The 27746-nt window shown below is 35.1% G+C and overlaps 1 protein-coding gene across 5 annotated transcripts in view; it reads left to right on the top strand.

Annotated features, from left to right (window-relative positions):
* Window positions 1–27746, top strand: part of ARHGAP32 (Rho GTPase activating protein 32) — a 296673-nt gene that overhangs the window by 97984 nt on the left and 170943 nt on the right. For 3 of the 5 annotated variants that reach the window (XM_032356447.1, XM_032356450.1, XM_032356448.1), the window contains exon 2: window positions 9731–9839. In XM_032356447.1, the coding sequence (XP_032212338.1) occupies window positions 9731–9839 (109 nt within the window). Of the gene's footprint in view, window positions 1–8945; window positions 9085–9730; window positions 9840–16652; window positions 16823–27746 lie in introns of those variants that run through there. The other 2 variants (XM_032356449.1, XM_032356451.1) reach the window with 2 other exon arrangements.

Genomic DNA, 27746 nt, shown 5'->3' with positions numbered 1-27746 from the left:
CATGGAAAAAAAGGATCAATTAAATAAATAGATATTAAGTTTGTATGGAGTTGATTAAGTGTTCTATGACACAAAATACATACAATATAAACATAATTTTAATCTTTTAAAAATGTGTAATATTTACCAACAGACTTTTTATTTTACACTTTTATTAAGGTATAACTTACATATAATAAAATGCATAAATCATGAGTATATAGCTTGAAGAATTTATATAAATGTATATATCCATGTAAACACAGCCCAAAACAAGATATAAATTAATGTTAGTATGCCACAAAACCCTTGCCCCTCCCAGTCAATACCTGTCCCAGAGGTAACCATTATTCTGACTTTTGTTACAGTGGATTTGTTTTGCCTGTTCTTGAACTTCATGTAAATAAAATTATACAATATGTACTCTTTCCTCCCCAACTATAATTGTCATATAGTATTGCTTAAGATGGTCAAAATGATGATTTGATACACTTATTTATTAAGATTAACATATACTTTTGTCTGGCTTCTGCTTCTCAACACTTATGGGATTCATCCATTTCTTGCAGATGGCAGCAATGATTCTTTTTCATTTCTGTGTAGTTTTACGTGGAGAATAGTGTAAATTACTTATCTATTGTATTTCGCTTCCCCCCCATTAAATGTATAATAACAGTATGTATAAATCATTTGATTTTTGCATTTGACCTTCTTTGCTGTGATTTTGCTGAATTATCTTATTCTAACTGCTGAACACATTGTGTCATCTTTAAACGATGAGAATTCTATTTTTTCCCTTCTTTCTTTCTTTCTTTCTTACTTCCCTTTCCTTCCTTTCCTTCCTTCCCTTTCTCTCCTCCCCTCCCCTTCCTAAGTTAGGCTTCATGCCCAGCATGGAGCCCAAAGCAGGGCTTAAACTCAAGACTGTGAGATCGAGACCTGGGCAACATCGAGTTCAATGCTTAACTGACTGAGCCACCCAGGAGCCTTCCCTTCTAATTTTTTTACCTTTTATTTCTTTTTCTTTCTCTTGTACTTATTTTTATTTTTATTTTTTAAAGATTTTATTTATTTATTTGGCAGAGAGAGACACAGGAGAGAGGGAACATAAGCAGGGGAAGTGGAGAGGAGAAACAGGCTTCCCGCTGAGCAGGGAGCCTCCATGTGGGCTTGATCCCAGGACCCTGGGACCATGACCTGAGCCGGAGGCAGCCACTTAACCACTGAGCCACCCAGACTCCCCTCTTTAAAAAAAAAACTAAGACATCAGTGTAATGTTGTATAGAAGACATTCTTCTCTTGTTTATGACCTTATTAACCATGCCTATCATAAGGAGAGCATCAGTATTCACCATTAACTATGATGTTATTTGTGTGTGTGTTTTAATAATGTTCATGTATCTATCTATATCTAGAAAAATTATGAATAGGTATTAAATTTTACCTATTAAAATGACAGTGTTTTTATTCCTTTATTTTAATCATATGGTCAGTTATAGCAGTTGATTTTAGAATGATAAAACAGTTTGCATTTTGGACTAAAACTTACTTGGAAATGGTATTATATATCCTTTTTGTAAACCAGTGGGTTTGATTTGTTACTACTTTGTTTAGAATTTCTGCAGCTATGTTAATAATACTGACCTACAGTTTTCTTTTCTATTAATGTCTTTGTCCCCTTTTGTTATGAAGACTATCCTAACTTCATGGAACAGGTTGAAAAGGGATCTTCCTTTTGTTTTTATACTCTGGAGGAATATAATATCGCTATACTTTATTCCTTGAATGTTGGAAATAACTCACCAATGAATACATTTGGGTCTGGAGTTTTCTCACAGATTCAGCTTCGTTAATAGCTATAGGCCTTTTCACAATTATTTGGTTTCTTGTTTCAGTTTTGGTAAACTGTGTTCTTAAGGAAATTTCCCCATTTCAATGGAAATTCACACCTATATGGAATAAAGTTGTTTATATAATTGTCCTCAGAATCTTTTTGTCTGTAGGCTTTCTAGTTGTAATTCTCCTTTCATTGTTTATATTCTGTGTTCTGTTTTTTCCTTGATGAAACTTCTTGGTGTTATCTATTTTATTAATCTTTCAAAGAGTCGGCTTTCTATTTCACTGATTTTTTACTTAAACACTTTTTTTCTTCTTTCTACTTTCTTGGAATAATTTGCTATTCTTTTTCTAGCTTTTTGCAATAGAGACTTAGAACATTTGCTTTCAACTTGCCTTATTTTCAGTAATGTACACTTAGAGGTCTGAAATTTGCTGTTTTAGTTGTGTCTTACACGTTTTTATCTGTTGTATTTTTATTACCATTCAGATAAAAATATGTTCTCATTTTCACTGTGATTTCATGTATTCAATTCATGAATTACTCAGAATTGTGTTTTGTAATTTCCATACATTTGGGAGAATTTCTAGTTATTCTCCAGTAATTGATTTTTAGTACAGTTCTGTGCTGGTCACAAAACACTTCGTTCATGATTTAAATTCCTTATATTTTTTGAGACCTGCTTCATTGCCTAGATTATGGTCTTTTGGTAAATGTTTAATATGCTGTTGAAAAGGACTTATATTCTGCAGTTGTTAGGTTCAATGTTCTAGTTCAGGTCGAAAAGGTAGGTTGTTCAGATCTATATACTTAGGACATTTTTTTTGTCTTATTCTATTGGTCACTGAGAGATATCTGTTAAAATCTGCAACTGTAATTGTGGATTTATTTATTTTCTTTTTAGTTCTTTCAGGTTTTGCTTTTGTTTATTATATCATGCTTAACACTTTTTTAAAAAAGATTTTTTATTCATTTAAGAGAGAGAGCGAGCATAAGCAGGGGGAGGGAAGGTTCGATGGAGAGGGAGAAGCAGACTCACTGCTGAGCAGGGAGCCCCTACTTGATGGGGCTTGATCCCAGGAGCCTGGGACCATGACCTGAGCTGAAGGCAGAGGCTTAACCGACTGAGCCACCCATATGCCCTGTTTTCTTAACATTTTTACCATGAAATGTACCCCTTTGAGTATTTTAATTAGAATTTTTAGTCCATTTAATTTTTTATTAAGATATAATTTGCATCTGTAAGATTCACTCTCTTAAAGTATACAGTTAAGTGGCTTTAGTATATTCACGAAGTTGCACAACCATTATCATTATCTAATTATTGAATATTTCAGAAAGAAATCTCTTACTTATTAGTTCAGACATACCTCAGAGACATTATGGGTTTGGTTCCAGACCACCACAATAAAGTGAGTATCACACTAAAGTGAATCAAATGAATTTCTTTGTTTTCTAGTGCATGTAAAGTTTATGTTTAAACTATATTGTAGTTTATTAGGTGAGCAATAGCATTATCTCTAAAAAAAATACATACCTTAGTTAACAAATATTTTATTGCTAAATAATGCTACTCATCATTTGAACTTTCAGCAAGTTGTAATCTTTTTGCTGATGGAGTGTCTTGCCTCAGTGGCAGCCGGCTGATCAGGGTGGTAGTTGCTAAAGGTTGAGGTGGCTGTAGCAACTTTTTTGACAAAAGACAACATGGAACTTGGCTTCAGCGATTCAGTTTTCCTTTTATGAATGATTTCTCTGTTGCATGTGATGGTGTTTGATAGCATTTTAACCACAGTAGAACTTCTTTCACCACTGGAGTTGGTCCTCTCAAGTCCTGCTGCTGCCTTGTCAACTAAGTTTATGGGATAATCAAAGTCTTCTGTTGTCATTTCAACAATGTTAACAGAATCTTCATCAGGAGTAGATCCTATCTCAAGAAACCGCTTGCTTGCTTTCTTTCTTTCTTTCTTTCTTTTTTTTTTTTTTTTTAAGATTTTATTTATTTATTTGATAAAGCGAGATCACAAGTAGGCAGAGAGGCAGGCAGAGAGAGAGAGGGGGAAGCAGGCTCCCTGCTGAGCAGAGAGCCCGATGTGGGGCTCAATCCTAGGACCCTGAGTTCATGACCTGAGTCGAAGGCAGAGGCTTAACCCATTGAGCCACCAGGCACCCAAGAAAGCACTTTCTTTGCTCCTCTGTAAAAGCAACTCCTTACCTGTTCAAGTTTTATCACGAGATTGCAGCAGTTCAGTCCCATCTTTAGGTTTAGTTCTGATTCTAGTTTTCTTTTCTTTCCATCACACCTGTAGTTAGTTACTTCAAGTCTTCAGTCCCTCAGAGTCATTTATGAGGGTTAGAAAAAACTTTTTCCAGTCTCCTGTTATGTTGATATTTTGACTTCTTCCAGTGAATCAAATGAACGTTCTTAATGGCATCTAGAATGTTGAATCCTTTCCAGAAGATTTTCAGGTTTTTTTGCCCATAATGAAGTAATTAACTTTCTATGGCAGCTAGAGCCTTATGAAATGTATTTTTTAAACAATAAGACTTGATAAGCCCACCTTGGGGCTCCTGGGTGGCTCAGTGGGTTAATGCCTCTGCGTTCAGCTCGGGTCATGATCTCAGGGTCCTGGGATTGAGCCCCGCATCGGGTTCTTTGCTCAGTGGGGAGCCTGCTTCCTCCTCTCTCTCTGCCTGCCTCTCTGCCTACTTGGATCTCTGTCTGTCAAATAAATAAAAAAAAAAATAACTCCTTAATCCGAGGGCTGCAGAATGGATGTTGTATTGACAGGAATGAAAACAACAATAATCTCATTGTACATCTCCGTCATACCTCTTGCATGACTAGATGCATTGTCAGTGAGCAGTAATGTTTTGAAAAGAATCTGAACAGTATGTCTCAACATGGGGCTTAGAATATTCAGTAAACCATGTTGTAAACAGATGTGCTGTTACCCAGGCTTTTTTTTTTTTTAATTACATTTACAGAGCACAGGCAGAGTAGATTTAGTATAATTCTTAAGGGTCTTAGCATTTTCAGAATGGTAAATGAGTACTGGCTTCAACTTAAAGTCACCAGCTGCATTAGCTCCTAACAAGAGAGCCAGTCTGTCCTTTAAAGCTTTGAAGCCAAGCATTGACCTGTCTTCTCTAGCTATGAAAGTTCTGGATGGCATCTTCTTCCAATTTAAGGCTGTTTTGTCTGTATTGAAAATCTGTTGTTTAGTGTGTCCACTATCACTAATTATCCTCGGTAAACCTACTGGGTAAGTTGCTACAGCTTCTGCATTAGCACTTGCTCCTTCATTTTGCACTGTTATGGAGATGGCTGGCTTCTTTCCTTAAACTTCATGAATTAACTTCTGCTAGTTTCAGACTCTTCTGTAGCTTCCTCCTCTCTCTCAGCCTTCACAGAATGGAAGAGAGTTAGGGCCTTGCTCTGGATTAGGCTTTGGTTTTAAGGGAATGTTGTGGGTGGTTTGATCTTCTATCCAGACCACTAAATTTTTCTCCATATGAGTGATAAGGCTGTTTTGCTTTTTTAATCATCCATGTGTTCATTTGAGTAGGAAATGCAAGAATTTTTCCTTTGCATTCATAACTTGGCTGTTTGGCATACAAGACCTAGCTTTTGGCTTATCCTGGCTTTTGACAAAATTTCTCTACAAAACTTAATAAGTTCTAGCTGTTGATATAAAGTGAGAGACATTTGGGGAAAAGAGGGGCTGCTTGGGTGGCTCAGTCGCTTAAGTATTTGACTCTTGATTTTGGCTCAGTTCATGATTTCAGGGTCGTGAGATCAAGCCCCGCATTGGGTTCTGTGCTGGGTGTGGAGCCTGCTATAAGATTCTCTCTCTCCCTTGCCCTCTGCCTTTCCCTCTCACTCTCCTTTTCTAAAATAAACAAACAAACAAATAAATAAAGTGAGAGACATTTGACTCTCCTTTTCACTTGAACACTTAGAGGCTATCTTAGAGTTATTAATTGGCCTAATTTCTATATTGTTTTGTCTTGGAATAGGGAGGTATGAAGAGAGGGAGAGAGATGGGGGGAATGGCTGGTTGGTGGAGCAGTCAGAACACAATGGCCCGTTGGTGGAGGGATCAGAAAAATGCATTTATTAGGTTTGGCATCTTGTGTAGCCATAGTTGGTGGCATCCCAGAACAATTATTATGATAAAATCGGAGATAATAGATCACAGATCACCATAACAAATACAATAGCCATGAAAAAGTTTGAACTACTAGAATTACTCAAACGTAACAGAGACATGAAGTGAACAAATGCTGTTGGAAAAATGGTGCTGATACCTTACCTTGACACAGGGTTGCCACAAACCTTCAATTTTTAAAAAAATGCAGTATCTGTTAAGTGTCATAGAATGAAGAGAAATGAAATGAGGTATGCTTGTGATAATTTTCCATGTCTTCCTCTTCCCAGCCCATGGCAGCCACCAGGTATACTTTTGTCTTCTGTGAATTTTATTATTTTTGGACATTTTATATATATGCAATAATAAAACATACGGTCTTTTGTGTCTGACTTCTTTCATTTAGCATGTTTTAACTGTTCATTCTCATGGTAGCATGAATCAGGATTTCATTCTTTTTGTTTTTATGGTTGAATAATATTTTATTATATAGATTGGTACATTTTGTTTGTCCATTCTTAAGGTAATTACCATTTTGGTTGTTTCTACTTTTTGTATATTATAAAGAATACTGGTATGAATATTCATGTATAAATTCATGGTGGACCTATGTTTTTATTTTTCTTTGTTAAATATCTAGAAATGGAATTGCTGAATTATATGGTATTTTCTATTTAATATTTTGAGAAACTGCCAAACTTTTTCTATAGTGGCTGCACAATTTCAATTCCTACCAGCTATAAATGCAGGTTCCAGTTGCTCCACATGCTTGTTAACTAGTCTGGTCACTTTAATAATTATTAATAATGTGTTTGAATTGAATTCTGCCACCTTCATACTTATTTTTTAATTCGTCTTATTCATTCTTTGTACCTTTATTCTTCCTTTCTCTGCTTTCTTCTGGGTTAATCAAATATGCTTTATTCTGAAAGATTTTCTGTTTTTAGGTTTTTAGTTATACATTTATTTACTATTATTCTAATAGTTACTGTGAAGATCAAACCATATTCATTTCTAAAATAGTGCTTATTTCATCTCCTACCCAATTGAGAATTTCTGTATTAATTGACTGCATATGTCTCTCCTATCCTTTGTGCTTTTTTATGTCTATTATAAAACTTATAGGATACTGTTTTTATTTCTGTGTCAGTTTGTAAACCATTATTTACTTATACTTTCTCACTTTTTCCTTGTGCTTTTCATAAATTTCTGTAGTTTTCTGACTGAAGGCTCAGTTTCCTTCAGTCAGAAGAACTCTACTATTTCTTTTATTGTAGGTTTCTTGATGATAAATTTTTTCAGCTTTTGTTGAAAATAACTTATTTCCCCTACTTTTTTTTTTTTAATTAAGTGTACTCCATGCCCACTATGTGGAGCCTGAACTCCTGACCCTGAGATCAAGACCTGAGCTGATACAAAGAGTTAGACACTTAACCAACTGAGCCACCCAGGCACCCCATTTTCCCTGCCTTTTTAATGGATGACTTAATGAATGATGTTAGAGGATTTTAGTTTGGCACTATTTTTTCCTCTTACTATGCTGAAGGTTTACTCCATTGTCTTTTCATTTCCATTGAAATGTCCTCCTACATTGTTATCGTTGTGTCTTTGAAGTCAACCTGTCTTTTATTCTCTGGCTGCTTTTAAGAATTTCAAGTAGACTTTGTTTTTTAAGTAAATTTGGTGTATTTTAATAAGTTGTAATATATGCTGAGTTTTTTTTTATCCTGCTTAATGGACATTGGACTTTTTGAATCTCTACTTGATGACTTCTGAAAGTTTTGAAAACATTTTAGCCATTATTTTTCAAATATTGCTGTTGTCTTGTTTTCTTTTTCATCATCTCCCTTGTCTCTGATTTTCTAATTTAGACATATTTGAGACCTTCTTAGTCAAGTCTCATGTTTTGTGTTGTTTTGTGTATTTCTCTTTTTTATTTGTCTGCGCCAGGGTGGATATTTTCTACTGAGCTGTCTTCTAGTTCACTAATTCTCTCTTTAGCCATATCAGTTGTTCTGTTAAACCCATCCAGTGACTTCTTAATTTCAGATGCTGCATTTTTCACTTTCAGGATGGGCATTTGATTGTTTTGCAGATTCCAATTGTCTCTTAAAATTCTTAATCTTTTCATCTAGTTTTAAAAAATGTTATTGAACTTAATAATCATAAATGTTTTTAGTTTTGATTTAAAACTTGATAAAACTTGGTGAGAATTTAACTGATTTCTTCTTACTAGCTTCTGTCTTCTTTCCTGCTTTGCTCTAAGCAATAATTGCTTGCGAACCAGCTCATCGTGGAGAGTCCTGTCTTTAGTGTTCAGACTAGCTGGTTGCCTCAGTTTTCTGATATATCCGAGAAAAGTTATGATTTCTTAGGTTATCTTTCCTTTTGTCTTGTTTGGCTGGATGCAGTGCTTTTTACAGCTTTCACTACATCATAAGCAGAAGGCAGAACTCCATCATAAGCATTTTAAAGTCCCTTTCTGATAATTTTAAAGTCTGAAACAAATGTGAGTCTCTGTTTTGACTTTTTCTCCAATTTTTGCTGATTTGCTTATGTTAATTAAAATTTATTTTTAATTTTTTTAAAGCATGCCTTGTAATGTTTATTGGATACTAGATTGGGTAAAATATTTGCAGAGGGTCTGTAGAATGTTATTTTCCTCTGAAGAGAGTTATTATTATTGTTATTTTTTAACTGGCATTTCTAATGCTATAAAGTCTTGGTTTTTGGATTTATTAGAGTTCATATATTGCTAGTTTGTCCTTACTCCTAAGGCATGGCTTTTCTGGTGTCTCAGGAGCCCAGGGTTTCTTTTCTTTTTTCAATGCTCCTCCATCTTGACAGTGCTTGCTTGCCAGCCTCCATCTCTACAGCATGACTGGGCTGCAGAAATGTCCTGTTGGCTCTTTAGTTGCCTATCAGCTGTTTTTGGATAGGTTTCTCAGCATCTTGTCCTGCATACTTGTAGGCTCTGGTATTAATTAATGGTTTCAGGGGAATTTCCATGTAGATTTATGGGTTCTTTCTCTACACGTCTTTTTAGGGGTCATTTGTCACACTGAAGCCCCATCTGCTTTGGCAACTGCAGCGTACAACCTCTGCCAGCTTAGTCCAGTAAGCCTACAATATTATGCTTGGGCCTTATTTTCATTATTGATTTAGAAAATCTCTTATACAAAAGTAATATTTAAATGTGGAATTTGCTTTGTAAGCTCTCAGAGAATGGAGCCCCAGAGCTCCTACTTGTATTGATTGCTTTCCTGTGCCTTTAGAAAAGTTGTTTCATATGTTTTGCTTAGCCTTCATTGTTGTTCTTGAGAGTGTATATTCCTGGAATTTCTTAGGCTATATTCCTAGAATTTTACTAATCAATACAGTGCTATATTCCTAGAATTTTATTAATCCTGGAATTTTACTAATGCTTAGCACAGTTCCATTAATATTGGTGGCTGTTGCAAATCTTTTCTAGGTTCCTACTGGGTTAAACAGATAAAATCAGTCTTACATAATAATTACCACAGACCATGAGAATTACAAAATTATTAACTTTACATTTATCTTTTGGAATAAAAGCGGGTATTAGGTACATTAGGAAAGATACCTGAAGGCCAGAGTACAAATGGGGAATCAGTACTAACCACTAAAGCTGTTAATTAAACTTCAAATCTGACATAATTTTCTATTTTTTGAATTATAATTACTGGAAGGTTTTCATACAGTTGGGACTTCTTACCATAGTCTCTCATGTTTTTATCTCTAGGAAGATGAAGTCTTCGGTACATTCTGAAGAGGATGATTTTGTCCCAGAACTACATAGAAATGTTCACCCTCGAGAGCGGCCTGATTGGGAAGAAACACTTAGCACGATGGTAAATCAGTTTTATGCATATATATGTGTATATAGTTTACTTCTATAAGGAGAAGGAACTGATGAATCCTTATGAACTTTTTTAGTGTTGCTTTCTTATTTTATTCAGAAAGTAGCTATTGAGCAAATAATCTCTTCTAAGCAATGTGTGCAGAGCCCTGAGCAAAACACACCAGCTTCCTGCCTTCATGCAGCTTATATTTTAATGGTTTAAGAGGAGACGGAAATAATTAAGTATATAGTATGTCAAATGATGGTAGGTGCTATTGTAGAAATTTATGCAGAGTAGTGGAGTTACAGAGTGGTAGGATAATGTGGGAAAGGATGGTTGGTAGCTTTATTTTTTTTTTTTTATTTTTTTTTTTTATAAAGATTTTATTTATTTATTTGACAGAGAGAGATCACAAGTAGGCAGAGACGCAGGCAGAGAGAGAGGAGGAAGCAGGCTCCCTGCTGAGCAGAGAGCCCGATGTGGGACTCGATCCCAGGACCCTGAGATCATGACCTGAGCCGAAGGCAGCGGCTTAACCCACTGAGCCACCCAGGCGCCCGGTTGGTAGCTTTATAATAGAGGCCACAGAAGGCCTCTGGGAGAAGGTAAAATTTGAGCAGAAGGATGTGAGGGAGTGAGTGTGCTTATCTGGAAGCATCATTTTAGGCATTGGAAGGACAAGTTATCGCATAGGAATAAAAAGTAAGCTGGAAGAAACGCAAATAGGACATGTGGCTGAAATTGAACAAGCCAGGGGAAAGTAGAAGGAGATGAGGCCAGAGAGTGGTTTGGGTGGATAGAGAGCAGATCATGTAGTTTCCTGTGGTACTTTATAAAGACTTTGGTTTCTTTGCTGAGTGAGATGGGAAACCATTGAAGGATTTTTTGGCTGAAAAGTGACATGATCTGTCTTAAAATTTTAAAGGAAGTCTCTGATTTCTGTGAATAGGCTAAAAAGGGAGGCAAAAGAAGAAATAAGACCAGTTAGAAGGTTATTATTATAGGTGAACAGTAACAGTAGCTTGAACTGGAATGGTAGATAAGGTGAAAAATGGTTAGATTCTAGAGAGAGTTCTGCAGATAAAACCTACTGTTTTTGCGGATTAGTGGGATGTTAGAGAGTGAGCTAAAGAGATGTTAAAGGTGACTACATTTTTTGGCTTAATCAACCTGAAGAATGGAGTTACATTTACTGAAATGCTGGAAAAGCACTTTTTTTTTTTTTTTTTGGAAAAGCACTTTTTATTGAGGATTGGGTAGAAAAATCCTATTCAGTGTAGTTTTATACATGATGGTTTGAGATACACATTTAATCTGTTACAACTTTTTGTGGTTTGGGTCTTTAATAAGAATGGTGAAATTCCTTTTGTGAAGAATAACATTTTACTAAATCGTAGTAAAGTTAATGTTTCTTACCACCAAAATTTGAATGCAAATATTCATGTCACTGATGATCTGTAATGAGTTTTTACATATTTGATTTTTGAAAATGCCTTTTCACTCAGGAATTGCCAAATGCGTATCCCAACCAGTTCATCAGCATGTGATTTTAATTGAGCATATTTTTCTCTTGGGAAGCATTTATAGAATTCTATTAGATTCTTCTCTTGATATTGACCTTTTAATATAACATAATATTACAAACATCCCATTAAAGATGAGGTTGAAGCTGCTCCATTGCAAAGTTAAATGGATTTTGCAGTGTGGACATTTTCCGAAAAACCTTGCTGGAACTGTAGTTTGAGTTCAGAAAATATGTTCACTGCAAATTTTTGTGGTAATGGAGATCTCTCTTCTTGTTTTAGTGTTTGGTATGTTGGAAAATATGTATGACAGCTCGTGATTGTGATTCTAACATTGATCAGTGTTTCTCATAAGCTATGTTTTGCTTTGCAATTTTAGGTTAGATTCAGTGAGAAATAGCATCAAATATGCAGCAAAAACTTAATTATAAAAACCATTTAGCATTTGTTAACAGAGATCGAAAACAGGTCCAACTGAACTTTTTCCGTTTCACCCATATTTTTTTACCAAAATTGGCATGAAGTATCTTAGTAGATTCCACTTGCACTGAATGAATGTTTGTTGAATTTATTTCAGAACATTGTCAGCTGTAGTTGTCCTAGGCAGACTGCACATGGGGCTAATTCTTCAGCCACTTTAAAGTCGCATTGACTCCTTAGTAGCTTCACAGTATTGGTTACGTTTGTTGACTCATCAAGAGTTAAGGGAAACCACTTGAAATCATTTTGCCTCATTTTCATATTGACTCTTAATTTTGCTCTCAATGCCCTCAAGCGTATTCAAGCCTGTACTTACTGAAAGACTATTAGGCTTAAATCAGTTTGTTTTCTGTGGATTTCTTTGCTACAGTCAAACATGATTTAATTGATTCACCATTAGCCAGTGGCTTTCCTTGCCACTTTCCTTTCACTTATCGCTGACAAGTATCTACTTGAGAATTTACTCCTGATGCAGCCTTGTTTTTATTTTTGTGAAGAAATTTTAATTTTGTGTGATGCTTTACGCACTTACTCCGTTTTAGAGTTTTCTCACTTTTCAGATTGTTGTTTTCCTGTGAGTTGAGAATATTGTGGTGAGTGCATAGTTGGTGATGTTTGATCTATATTCTTTCTTTCAGCACGGCTGTAGTGTCAGCACATAATAAACACAGTTTTTTTGCGATCTTATTTGATAACGAAACTCACATTCTCTTATGTCTTAAAAGCATGACATTGGTAGTCCACTTATCTCTTCTTGGCTTATTTTTGATATATTGTGTACAAATTAGTGATTTTAAGCACATGGTATGGTGATACATGGGGAACTTGCAATGCTGCTGTGTTCTAGCTTCATAGTACGGTGTATGGTGTGCTGAGCCGCAGTATGAATTGATGAGTGGCTCATAAGGTCCTCATAGCTACTCAGCTCTGTCACTGTAACATGAAAGTAGCCATAGATAATACATAAATGAGCGTGGCTATGTTCCAATAAAACTTTATTTATGGACACATATTTGAATTTTTTGTAATTTTCACATGTCATTAGATAATCATCCTCTTTTTTTTGTTTGTTTGTTCCCCCATACATTTAAAAATGTTAGCTTATGGACTATACAAAAACAAGCATTGGGCTGGGTTGGCCCAAGTTTTGGCCCCTTCTTATATAATTGTAACTTAAGATGTAAGGCTTTCTGAAACCTTTCAGATAGAAAAATAAAATAAAATAAAAATAAAAATAGAACCAAATGTTTTGATTTTACTTCTTATAGTATGTTGTTCATATCCAGGTCTTAATACTTCATCTCATTCTAGTTAATTACGGATGTTTCTATTTCCTTTTACTATATTGTGAGTTTTTGAGAAAGGATAGAGATAATCTTTTATTCATTTTATTGAAGGATAAAGTTTACGAAGATATAATCATGACTCTCATACAAATATAAAATGAACACATGCCGAGGATATTTAACTCATTAACTAATGAAGGAACCAGTGAAGTGTTACAACTCGATTCAAAGGAGATTTCATTCAAAGGAGAATTCAGAGTGCCTTACTGTTAGAGATTAATCAAGCTAAAATAGATGCAAATGGATGCAAAAGCTGGCAAAACTCTTTAGTTCCACTAGACACAATTTGCATTTTTGTGGACAGGAATTATTTGTACTATTAGTTTTCTGCAAGTTAACTTCTCTGCAGAGATGGAAAATAGTCTCAGCAAAGACAAGCCCCACACCCTCTTTCAGATCAATGAATCCCTAGAGGTACTAGCATCCCACTGAAAAAATGCTCAGTACTCCGGCTCACTGTGAGTGTGTAGAAACACAACTCTTTTAATGATTTTGTATTCTGAAGCTTTACTGCATTTGTTTATTAGTTCTGACAGTGGTTTTTTGTTTTTTTTTTTTAAGACTTTATACTTTATTTCACAGAGAGAAAGAGAGGGACAGCGAGAGAGGAAACACAAGCGGGGAGTGGGAGAGGGAGAAGCAGGCCTTCCCTCTGAGCAGGGAGCCTGATGCCAGGCTCGATGAGGGGCTTGATGTGGGGCTTGATGCGGGGCTCGATCCCAGGACTCTGGGATCATGACCCAAGCTGAAGGCAGATGCTTAATGACTGAGCCACCCAGGTGCCCCAGTTCTGACAATATTTTGTTGGAGTCTTTAGAGTTATTTATGTAATATGTCGTATAGAAATAGTTACAGTTTTACTTCTTCCTTTCTGATTTGTAGGCCTTTTATTTCTTTTTCTTGCTTAATTGCTCCCTGTAGGATTTCCAGTACTTTTCTGAATAAACATGTTGAAAGTGGGCATCCTTGTCTTATTCCTGATCTTAGAGGAAGAGCTTTTAGCTTTTCATCCTTGAGTATGATATTAGCTATGGGCTTGTCAAATAGGGCCTTTATGTTGAGGTACATTCCCTGTATATCATCTAGATTGAGAGTTTTTCTCATAAATGGATGTTGAATGTTGTCATATGCTTTTTCTGTATCTAGTGAGATACTGATATGATTTTTATCCTTCATTTTGTTAATGTGGTATGGACATTGATTGATTTGTGGATATTGAACCATCCTTTGATCCCTGTATGAATCACACTTGACCATGGTGTGGGATCCTTCTAATGTACTGTTGGATTCAGTTTGCTTAATATTTTGTTGAGGATTTTGCTACTATGTTCATCAGGGATGTTGTTCCATAAATAACTTTTTAAGTATGTATTTATTAGAGTGTGTGGGGAGGGGGCAAAGGGAGAATGTGAGAGAGAATCTCAAGTGAACTAACACTGAGTGAGAAACAGGGCCTGATCTCATGACCCTGAGATCATGACCTGAGCTGAAACGATGCTTAACTGACTGAGCCATTCAGGTGCCCCTGTAATTTACTTTTCTTGTAGTGTCCTTGTCTGCTTTTGATATCAAGATAATGCTGGCCTTTTATAATCAGTATGAGAGTGTTCTGTCTTATATTTTGGAATAATTGAAGAAGGGTTGGTATTAATTCGTCCTTAAATGTTTGGTAGAATGCAGTAGTGAAGCTCTCTGATACGAAATTTTATTTGTTGGGAGGTTTTTGATTACTGGTTCACTTTCCTTACTGATAATTGATCTGTTCTAAATCATTTTAAAATTTAAACAATAAACCCTTCAGTAGCACCCTATCCTTTTGTGATTTATGGTTTATTTATTACTCTTCATAAATGTATAACAAAATATAATATAAATATTATTAAAAAATCTAATAAAAAACTACAGTTTCTCTTAATTTTTAAGTGAAATATTTATTTGCAATTAATTAGCAGTGAAATCATTTAGTGAAAAAAGTTAGGATCTTAGATAAGATAAAAAACCTGAAGAAAGAATCTTTAACCAGTTCTGAATATTTTAACCACTTTACATCATACTCCTTAATGTTTTATTGTATATTTTATTTTTAGTATTGATTATATCAGTATTCTCAGAATGGATCCTGTTAATTCTCAAGGGTTTTTTGTTTTGTTTTGTTTCTGGAACAGTTTCTCACTTGAGGGTTTTTTTTTTTTCCCATTAAAATTAGCATGTTCAAGGCTTATGGCTAAAGCAGGTCATATTGTATCTAGTAAAGAAGTTGTTACTAATAAAATAAATACAGTGGACCTTGGTGAAAATGCTCTTAGATGCTAACAACTGGAGTTCTGAAAATTAAAACAAGTTACAAATGTTAATTTCCAAAATATCAAAAATTTTACAAAGGAAGATAACAAGTTAATGCTCAATGTTGTTAACATGTGTGTGTTCCTCCGCACATGCCTTCCCCTTTCCGTTTCCCCTAAACACACATGCGTGTGCTTGGCTCACGTGCATACACGTGTGCTCTCTCCCATACCCACATACTTTCTCTCTCTCACACATGTAATCGCAGCCACAGTGTTCCTGTAAGGTTGGCTGGCTCTTTTCCTCTGCCTCTCTTCTTCCCTCCTGCTAAATGCAGGCATGCCCCTGGGGTCTGTATTTTGTGTCTTTATGCTTGTTTCTTCCACTTCTTTACTGTTCCTGCAGATTGGGCCATCATCTCTCTATCGATGACTTCCATGTCCCTATCTCTAGTTCTGTAAAAATTCATTCCCCACTGGAAGGTCCTGTAGAAACTGTGACCTGTAGAGGTTCACTAAATCTCAGCTTTCGCCCTCCCGGAAATGAGTTTCTTCCTTTTAACTTGACGGTTGATGTTAGTAATACTACCTTCGTTCCAGTCACTCAAGTTCAGAGTCCTTGGATTTGTTGTAAATCATTTTGCTCCAGTCATGTGGCCTCCTCACTCTTTCTCAAATATGCCAAGTATTCTCTCACTTCAGGGCCTTTGCATTTGTGTTCTTTTCTCCTGGAAAGTGCCTTCATTAAGTGATCTGCAAAGCTTGCCCGGCTCCTCCCTTCTGGTCTCTTCAAATATTCCAGTCAAGTTCTGCCTTTACTCACCCTCTTAGAAGAAAGCCCTGCCTTCCTCTCTGCCTTTTTTACTGGCTTTCATTTTCTCCATAGTAAATGTAATTTGTGTCATTATTATCTTTCTTTTCCATTAGATTATAATGGAAATTGAGTACAGGGACTTTGTCACTTCTGTTTACTGTTTCATCCCTTGTGTCTGGTATAATGAATTCTTAGTAAATATTTTTTTGAATGAATGAAATTGTCATTCTCTGGACTAGTAGAACCACTGAATTTTCCTGCTTTATTATCTCATTTGTTAGATGTTAATATGAATTTTCTTCTTTCTTTTCTTTTTCCTTTTCTTTTATTTTTCTATTCTCTCTCTTTTTTTTTTCCTCTTCTCTCCCCTTTTTAAGATAAAAGTGAGACCATTGGTACATTTTTCTTAGACTTTTCAAAAGTACCCTTTGTATTGGACCATTTCCCCCGTCTGTTGCCTACTTTCTAAAGAGGAATGAGGACTGATTAAAACAGCTGGATTATTTCTTCCTGAATAATCTTGAGGAAGAGGTAAATTTTGGAGGAGGTGTGTATTTTGTTTATTGCTCCTTATTAATAGTTGTCCACTCTGTTTGGTACTTAGACTGGTTCTTTTTACCCATTGAGCTGTAAAAAACCTGCAGTTTGAATAAAAGAAATAAGAAGTCTTTGCAAATGTTCTTTAAATGAATGTCTAGCTCTCTTGTTACTGCATGATATTTAACAACGCATTTTTGACTGTTGGGTGAATTTTACTTATAACTCAGAAACTGAAAATGTTTATCATGTCCCAGTCTTCAAAAACTGAACGTTTTGTTTAGTTTTGCTTTCTGAATAATCACAAATGCAACCATTGATTAATATGCAAAGCCCAGGTTTTGAATTCCTGCCAGATATATTCAGAACTCTTCAATAAGCAACTCCAAGCCCACCACATTCCATGGTGCATCCTTTTCTGGCTGAAGATTGTGGGAATTCTCTGGCATGAATCAAGTGGCATTAATTATTAAAGATAATTAACATACTGCTGAGAGTTCTGAGATATATATTAGGTGAGCCATAGGAAATTGTTAGTTTTATAGGTTAAACAAGCTCAAAATTGGCAGTTTTATAAGGTTAAGCCTAAAATCTTTTGAACTGTTGAACTGACTCAAACTGGGTATTTTGTTGTTAATTATTCAACTGAAAACTACTGTTGACAACACAGGTTTGAACTGCGCAGATCCACTTATATGTGCATTTTCTTGGGTAAATACAGTATGGTACTGTAAATATATCTTCTCTTCCCTGTGATTTTCTTTATAATGTATTTTCCCCTAGCTTCCTTTATTGTAAGAATACAGTATATAACACATATAACATGCAAAGTGTGTGTTAATTGACAATTTATGTTATCGTTAAAGCTTCTGGTCAGTAGTAGGCTATTAGTAGTTAAATTTTTGGGGTGTCAAAAGCTACACTCCATTTTTAAGTGTGCAAGGGGTCAGTGTCCTTTAATCCTGTGTTAAAGGTCAATTGTACATTCCAAATATTGTACTTAAGGCATTAAGTGATCTGGATATTACTTTTACTGAAGCAATTTATTAGATAGCTTTTCAAAATTTTTTTTAACTTAGGAAACACTCAGGGAGAAAGTACATAAAACATAAAATTGGAAGAGTAATGATTCTTAACAGATCTCAACTGAAGTATCATGGATAATCTAGAATCTTGCTGTTTTTTTCTTTAATAGAAGTTTCCCAGTGAAGTGTCTCCCACATTTGTGGTTCTTTCTTCCCTTCTGCTCTTCATTTATTCATACCCTGCCTTATTTCAGAAAGAGCTATAATACATATTTAAATATTACATGCAAATTTTTATTAGTAGATCTGGTGAATAAAATTCAAATGTAGAAATATACAAGTGTCATTTTCTAGCAGCACTGAAGACTAGCAGTAATTTACCTAAATAAAGTCCTTATAAAGGTAATAGTATACTGTTTTTAGATTTTCCTACATCATTTTAGTGATATTGTTCAACATAATATATGATAGATTTAACAGATTTAGCTTTTCTGTAGTATTGGGATAATTATTATTACTTTCCCCCTTATTGTCTTTTGTTCCTTTGTAAGAAAGGGAATAATACTTAGATCAATTAAAATTCAATAGTTTCTATAAACATGTTTCACTTCAGAGATTTGTTCCATGTGTGTCTTATGGTGAAACTATGGTTGAGTATGGACACTGGCAGCCCCATTTGCCTTTCTTGACAGAATGGATTTCATATTCAAATCTTGATTTTTCAGTTATGTATAGGGTATGCATATGTATCTGTATAAATCATCCTTGGCTTATGATAGGGTGACGTCCCAATAAGCCAATTGTATGTTGAAAATACTTTAAGTTGAAAATGCATTTTTGTTGAAAATGCATTTGATACTTCTAACCTACTAAATGTTATAGCTTAGCCTAGTCTATCTTAAACATGCTCGGAATACTTACATTAGCCTATAGTTGGGCAAAATTATTTACCACAAAGCCTTTTTTATAATAAAGTGTTGGATATCTCAGTGGATTTATTGTATGGCATTTTACTGAAAGTGAAATACGGAATGGTTGTATGGGTGCAGAATCATAGCTTTTCCACACGGTCCCATTGTTGGCTACGAGCTGTGGCTCACTGCTACTGCCCAGCATCACTAGAAAGTATGGTACTGTATATCACAAGTGCAGGAAATAGTCAAAATTCAAAACTTAAGAGTATAGTTCTTATTGAATGTGAATTCCTTTGTACCATTGTAAAGTCAAAAAGTCATTACTTAAAGCCATCTCAAGTCGGTGATTATCTGTATATGTATACAGTTCTACCAACATAGAGATAGCTCCTGTGATTTTTTTTTCCTATGTAAGAGGCCAAATATTTTTCCCTTTACTACTATATTTAAGCAGAAGTGTTATTTTTCATCATCGTTATGGAAAAAACATCATTTATAACCTTAATCTAAAGCTGTTGTGCTCTCCCTCAAATTCTGAATACAAATAATAAAAAAATAGAATAAATAATATTTGAGTCCATCAAAGGAAGAAAGTGAAGAGTGGCAAAAAGTTACCATTTTTCCCCCCTGAGTTATTTTTACATGCTTTTTCCTAGCCTTGTACATAAAGAAGGTTTTGATCTAGGCTTCCTTTCTCTTCACATATGTTGTATTAGGATTTTTTTGTTCCTTGAAGAAAGGGATGTTTTGGGGCCATTTTGATAATAGTATATTCTGTGCTGATTGCATTTTGATGTCCTTTGTGAATGCTTATTTGGTGATATTATTGTTGATTTTCTGTAACAATTTCATATCTACTTTTGTTGCTCTTAAGTAACTGCTCATTTTGAATAGTTTGCCTTTATGCCCAGTATAGATTTAGTATTACAGTCTTGCTTATTCAGCTTATTAGGAATGTGCATGTATGTGTACGTACCTTTGTGTACATTTTTTCTGCCTTGTGAAAATGAGATTTTATATAAAATAATTTATATTTCATTACTAGAATTATATATGAATACAATGATAGCTTCATCATTTAGTAATTAATATCATGAAGCTGGGTTTGAGATTTCCTGCCCTTCTCTGTTGTTCTCTATTGCAGGAGGTGAATCCCTGCAAACTGCATTTCCTAGGCTCTCTTACCAGCAGGCTTCTGGGTAGGCTTGGCCAGTGGGAGGCACTGGTAGAAGATTGGAGGGCAGGAAAAGGGGAGAAGACCAGTTATTTCTCCTTCTTTTTCTGCTTTGAGATGTTTCTCCACCGTGGTTCTAGCTCCTACCACATTAACTCATGATCAACTCATGATCTTAGCTCAGTGATAAAAAAAATCCATTTTATTACTAGAACATGGGTATATCTCATTATAACTATGTTTTTACTCTTATTCTTTCCCAAATTGCCTGTAAATATGAGTACCTAGTTTTGCCTATTGGAATTATATTGAGTATCTAATCTCATTTAATTATGAGTCGTTATGCATTTGCATTTGGTTGCTATAAGGTAGGTAATGTGCAGAGGTGGAAGAAGATAGCTAGCTTGCTTGCTTTTTCTCTTCCCCTCTCTCTTTTTCTCAGTAAAGCTCTCTTCCTTTATAGAAACAAAACATCCTTATATAGAAAATACAGAAGAGTGAGAAAAAAAAGAACGACTCACCCATAATCCCATTTCCCACACTGGTGGGATCGTTTTGGTGTATTTCCTTCATGTCATCTTACAATGCAGAAGAGTTTCTAACTTAACACCCATATAAACACAATTTTCTTCTACAAATTTCTCCAAATTGTTACTTTCAGAGAATATTGCTCTGTTAATATATTCTCTTTCCCCCATCATGTCTGGAAATGTAGTTTTATACTTAGAAACAGTATATAGTTTTGTATCTTTTTCTTATATATGCATTCTGCCTTATTATTAAGGTGCTGCAGTGAAGGGAAAAATGGCTCTTGCCCATTGTGCATTATGAAAGGTGTCATAGGTAAAAGGGTTGGCTGGTTCACTGGAAGGGAGAGATCTGACTGATCTGACAGGTGTCCCTGTGAAAGGGGAATAAAAAATATTGCCTGGAGAGGGAAAAGAATTTTTTCCTCTTTGTAGGAGAAATGAGTGAGGGACATTTTTTTTTTTTTTTTTTTAAAGATTTTGTTTATTTGAGAGAGAGAGTGTGTGAGCACAAGTTGACAGGGGGCAGTAGGGGCAGAGGAAGAGGGAAAAACAGATTCCCTTCTGAGCAGGGAGCCTGACTCAGGGCTCAGTCCCAGAACTCTGAGATCATGACCTGAGCACAGAACCTTGAGACAATGGCCTGAGCCAAAGGCACATGCTTAATGGACTGAACCAGCCAGGTGCCCCAAATGAGGGTCTTGAGATCTGCAAAATGAGTATGGAACTGTTTGTGGTGTGCACACTGAAGTATGGGTTGCAAGGGAGAAAGGAGAGAAGGCTGTTAATACTGAGGCAGATTGGTGTACCTCCCACTGGCTACCAACTCCACCTGCAGAAACCACTTTCTTCCCAGGGCTTGGCAGCAGGAGTCTTGGGAGAGTACTGAAGTCACCGCCTTCAGTGGAGACTGGGAGTGCTGGAAAGCAGAAGCTCCTGGGGCTTTTGCATCACAGTCCTGGGAAAAGTGAGGGAGAGTTTTGTTCATTTTTTTAAAAGATTTTATTTATCTATTTGAGACAGAGATAGTGTGCCAGCTGAGGGGAGGGACGGAGGGAGATTATTAGTATTATTAGTATTTGTATTTTAGTATTAGTATTCGTTATTAATATTATTATAATAATATAATAATATTATACATTATTAGTATTCATTTTTTATTGCTGTGTGAGAAATTACCACATTATTACTATTTGTTTTTTATTGCTACATGAGAAATCATCACAAATGTAGAGACTTAAAACAATATTAATTTGTTGTACAGTTCTGTAGGTCACAAGTTTGGGCAGGCTGAACTGGGTTTTCTGCTCAGGGTCTTAAAAGGCAGAAACCAAGGTGTTGGCTGGGTTGGGTGCTCATCTCAAGAGTGAAGAATCTGCTTCCTACCTCATTTAGGTTGTGGGCAGAGTTTTAGTTTCTAGGTCTGAGGTCCTAGTGTCCTTGTTGACTGCTGGTGGGGGATGTTTTTGTGATTAGATTAGGCCCATTTAGACAATTCTTTTAAGATCAACTGACCCGGGACTTGGATTACGTCCAAAAAAAATCTCTTCCCATCATTCCCTAGCTTTGTGTTTGAATGACCAGGAGGTAGGAATCTTGACAGGAGTTTGGGGGGTGGGTAGGGTGCCTTCTTTAGACTGTTGCTTACCACAGTGTTGCATAGTTTTTCTCTATTATATATGCTTCATGATAGTTAACTCCTGGGATACCTTACCTGATGGAAATTACAAATATTCCAGGAGATTTAAAACCAGTAATACTTTATAAAACTATAAATGTTTTTATGATTGCCTGGGACAAAACTTATGTGTATCATGTGTTATAATTGGTGTAAATGAAAACTCTTAACAAAGAAATTTAAGGACTAAATAATATCCTATAATATAGGAAGTATTATTTGATGTTTCGTTAATTATTAGGACCTCGAATTTGCTTTATATTTTTCACTTCAATGAATATCTTTATGATGAATTTTGCCTTTTCTTTTTACTATTGTCTTATGAGGAACTAACTTATCTAAAGAATATGAAGATCCCACATTACTTATTAGGAGTTTCATTAATTCGTTTTCTAAACAGCAATGTTTAGTATCTTTTGTGCCCTATCTTTTCAGTCTTAAAAATTTTTGGTCTTTCATATTTTGAGAGAATAAAAGTTGTTTCTCATAATTTTTCATTTAAAAAATCAATTGTCTTTGAACGTTTTTTTCTTCCATTTGCCTATATTAAATCTTTTTTGTTTTGTAATAAAAATTCAGTTTACTTGCTATGACTAATTTAGTGTGGCATGTTGTTTCTTCATTGGTTTCAGTTTCCTCTCCAATAGAATGGCTGAATGAGATTTCTTATAGTCCTCTGATTTTATGTTAAACACTTTTTCATACCCTATTTTTTTCCCAAGTTAAAAATCTGTAATACCTCTTAGTATTCTGCTGGTATCTGTTAAGATGGATTTTCTAGACTTTGGGAGAAGATAGTCACACACATGGATTTAACAAAAGGGATGGGCATTGCGTTGGGACTGACTTTAGAAGTAGCTAGCTTTATGCTTCTAGATCGGGACACCGTGTGTTACACTAAATCACTTCAGTTACACAGTCATGGGAGAGCTTTACTTGGATTTGGGATCAGGATAACAGGCATTTGAAAAATTCTTTGAAGATCTGTACCAGTGGCAGGGATGGTGGAATATTTTTCTGGGTTAGGGAGCAGTACAGCAGAAAGGATAAAACATTGCCAGTTCCTATTTTTGTATGTTTTTAGGATCAAATAATGTTTTCCTGAAATGGATGAACTGTTCCCTTATGTGGTTTAACTGGTTCAGATTAAGGAGAAACAAATACTGACTGTCCTTGTTATGGATGCCACATCTTTTCAAACTGCCCTAGCTTGTTGCCAGTGAAGATATACTTTGGCTTATAGTTAGCTTGTGGTCAAGTACAGGCTTTAGATCTTGTTACATGAATTCTTGTCAAACAGCATGCACCGCCCCCCCATCATACTTATGAAATTGAGTTTTGAAAATTATTTTGGGGCTTTAATTTTTGTCTTTGATGAACTCTAAAGTGATTTTAGTTTGTCTTTGCAGTGTGTTAAAATAAAATCTCTTCAACTTTTGTCACTCAGAATGTTCATATTCCTTCTAGTTCTCTTCTGTCTATATATTTGATAAATATATGTTTTCATTTATCTTTTATAAAAATTTTGAGAAATCTAGGAATAAAAGAGCCCTGTATCTGCTGCCTCCTTCCTTTTGCATAGGGATTTGCCATATAATTGACATTTAACATTTTTTGAATGTTGAATCAGCTCCAAATGTCTAACTGTATTAATATTGAATTACCATTTTAAAATTCTATCCACGGGTATATCACAGAAGACTCGGCTATATGCTGGCTATAGTTAAGTTTCAGTATACTTTTTTTTTATTATTTTTTAAGATTTTATTTATTTATTTGACAGACAGAGATCACAAGTAGGCAGAGAGGCAGGCAGAGAGAGAGAGGGAAGCAGGCTTCCTGCTGGGCAGAGATCCCAGTGTGGGGCTCAATCCCAGGACCCTGAGACCATGACCTGAGCCGAAGGCAGAGCCTTTAACCCACTGAGCCACCCAGGTGCCCCTCAGTGTACCTTCTGCATTTGTCTAGCAGCCTTAGTCAAAACCCCCCACCACCAAAAAAAAAGGAAATGATAAGGGCTTCTACATAACTTCTTTGATTTATGTTTGTATCTCTTATGCTGAAAAACCTTTGTTTTTAATGACATTAGCAATTACTTATTCGCTTTCATCTTCTACTTTTAATAGTTTCCAAATAATAATGCAAGTATTAGTGAAAATATGTTGTTCCCTTTATCTCTAGGAGGATATATCCTATTTGAGGTCTGTTGCTTTGCATTACTACTATTTGAAATAATTATAATAATAGATTTTCTGTTATTAAACCATGCTTAGTATTCCTGAAATAAATTCAAACCCAAAACATTGGGCTTCTTTCCAGGTATTAAACCAGTCTTGCATTCCCGGGATCTGCCTCATTATGGTGTTTTCTTTTTAATATTTTATTGGTATCCTTTTAAAACTTTTTTTTAAAAGATTTTATTTATTTATTTGAGAGAGATCACAAGTAGGCAGAGATGCAGGCAAAGAGAGAGAGAGGGGTAAGCAGACTTCCCGCTGAGCAGAGAGCCCGATACAGGCGTCGATCCCAAGACCCTGGGATCATGACCTGACCCCAAGGCAGATGCTTAATGCCTGAGCCACCCAGGTGCCCCTCATATAACGAACTTTTTATAGTCTATTTGTAATTATTGTTTTACACTTCAAGCAGAATGTAGAAACCTTGCCTCCATGTAGGTCCCTTTATCTTTCTCCATTAATATTACAGATTTTATAAGCATTACATCTGCATTCATTGATCAGTATTACAATTTTTGCTTTTCAACTGGCATGTATATTTTAAAGAACCTAAGAGGAGGTTAACAATCTCTTACTCATTTATTATTTATTATTATTAATTATATATTACATATATAAATATTATATATTTATTATTATTTATTATTTCTATTGCTCTTCCTTTGTATGAGAAGACCCATGTTTTACTCTGATATCATTTTTCCTTCTACATGAAGAGTTTTCGTTAGCATTTCTTTTAGAGCCCCTCCACTGGTAACAGATTCTCTTAATTTTTAAAAATCTGACTATGACCTTATTTGTATGTCCTTTCTGAAGGATATTTTCATTTGATGTCGTTTTCTGTATTGAGAGTTCTTTCAGCATTTTATAAATGTTGTTCCACTGTCTTTTGGTCTTCTGGGTTTCTAATGAGAAATCCAGCCATTTCAATTCTTATTACTTTATATGTAATAGGTCTTTTTTTCTCTGGTAGCTCTCAGGACACTTCTTTTATATTGGTTGTAAACAGCTTGATTATGTGTTGTTTTGTGGTTTTCTTTTTGTTTGTCTGTTTGTTTTATTTTTGTTGATCTTGAATCTGTAAACATGTATCCTTCAACATATTTGTTATATTTTCATGAAGGAGAGTTATTAGTTCAAATAGGTTTTTTCTTTTCTGTAACAGTGTTTCTTCTCAGTAGGTATCTATGGGTCTGTTCATATTTTTCAGTCTTTTAAAACATTTTAAATATATGCCTCTCAGAGCATAGTTTCTTTTTGTCTGTTAGGTCCCACCGACTCTTTTTCTCTCTTATTTCCATTCTGCTCTTGAGTCAAGTCAGAGTTTTTTATTTTAGATATTACATTTTCAGTTTTGAAATTTTTATTTGATCTTTTAGTGTGGTTTACGGTTTTCCTCGAGGAATTTTTGTCTTTCCATTGGTTTCAATATCTAATGCAGTGTGTTTATTCTCTTTATGTTTTAAAGTCTTTGGTAATTCTAGCATCTGTTTCATTTCACAGTTGGCATTTCTTGATTGTCTTTTCCCTTGGGAATTGCCCATATTTTACTGGTTTTGATGTATCTAGTAATTTTGGGTTGCATCAGGGACATTTTGAATGTTGTTTTGTGAGACTGGCTCCACTAACATCCTCTAGAGAATGTTGACTTTTTTTTTTTTTTTTTTGGTCCTGTCAGGCATCAGCCTAGTTGGGTTCAGACTGAGCTTTCTTTCTGGACTTCCTTAGGTGGTAGTTTTGGCATCAGTTCAGTTTTACAGCCTTTGCTACATCTTATTTTTCTTAGGGATTTTACACACAGTGCTCTGAAAGGATGCTTTTCCTGGTTTCTTGGACTGGAAGGGTGGCGTTCTCCGAGTTTTAGCCTCTAGTATTGCACATATTTTTTCCTGAGGGGGCTACTGGTAGGTCTAAGTAGTGAGGAAAAAAATAAAAAAAATAGGAAATTATCTCTACAATCTTTATATAACAGGGTCCTTTTAAAATTGTTTTTCTATTCAGAAGAATGGGTTTTCATTTAGGATCTTATGTGCCCATGCTACAGCTGAAATGGTGTCAGGTCTGTTCTTGGGCCAGTCTGGAAGAGATCAATGAGGGAAAAAAAATCTCTTGACTCTTTCCCCCACATTCAAGGGGCAGTTTTCAAGTCCTTTGGCCAGAAAGTTGGATTACCCTGAGAGTTTTGCTGACCCTACCTGTACTTACCTCCTGATTCAGCCTGTCCTTGGGTCAATCCAGGAGGTAACAGAGTGGGGGAAAATGAGGGGCACCCTGCCACTTTATTAATCACTCTTCAGCTTTCGAGTGTGCTTCCAAATCTACCTGCCTCGTTAAATTTTCTAGAGCTCTAAAGTAATTGCATGTTTATATTTTATCTCATTTTGTTATCTCCAGAATTTTTATTATAAATAGTGGAAGAGGCTGGAAACTTCATATTCTTTTTTTGAAATAAATTTTGCTGGGTATAGAATTCTGTATTGACACTTATTTAAGAAAGCAACTAAAAGTGCTTAGTCCAAATGTTCTGCTTTTATTCTATTTATTCCTGTGAATGTAATGTATATTCTTTTTTTCCCCCTTTGGCAGCTATTAAGATTTTCTTTTTATCAGTGCTTTTTAGCCATCTGATTATAATAGGCCCTGTGTAATTTCCTAAGTGTTTATCAGACTTTTTATTTATGAAATTTTCTGGATCAGTGTGTTCATAATCATCATAAAATTTGTAAATTTTTAATCCATTTTTAAAAATGTTTTTTCTATTCCTCTTCTCCTTCTTAATCCCCTATCACCATCCCCAGAGAGGGCATTTTCCTCTCCTTTTTTGACTTCAGTGACATGTACGATTTTGGTTTTTTTCCAGTTACATGTATGTTAAATGGCTTTATGTTGTTGCATATGTCCGTGAGACTTTTTTTTATGGTCTTTTTCTTTCACACACAAAAACTAAAAAGCAGACAATTTTTTGTGCGTTGTTTTCTTGCTACTTCTTAAGTTCACTGGTTTTTTCTTCTGCTGTGTGTCTATGTGCTATAACCCTTTTTAAGTGAATATATGAATAATTTACAGAATAAATAATGAAAACCCACTTTATTAAAAATTTTAATGGGAATTTAAGCACAGCAAACTTCTTTATGTCAGGTAAATTTTGGTATACAAATTTCGTAAAAATCGAGAGAATATTGTTACATACTATTTTAGCAAATTAAGATGATCTAAGTTGTTGCAAAATATTGTGTGATAAAGTCTTTTCAGTTGAATGAATGACTACTGGAAAATATTTTCGTTTTGTCGTTAAAAAGATATTGTTTATCATAATTTTTAAGTTGTACAGTATTCATCTAGGATATTATCAACCTGAATTGTCATTTACATGATCAAT

Source organism: Mustela erminea, chromosome 9 (assembly GCF_009829155.1).
Source record: "Mustela erminea isolate mMusErm1 chromosome 9, mMusErm1.Pri, whole genome shotgun sequence".
NCBI classification, from domain to species: domain Eukaryota; kingdom Metazoa; phylum Chordata; class Mammalia; order Carnivora; family Mustelidae; genus Mustela; species Mustela erminea.
The sequence above is the reverse complement of the archived record's forward strand: the minus strand, read 5'-3'. Positions and strand labels throughout refer to the sequence as shown.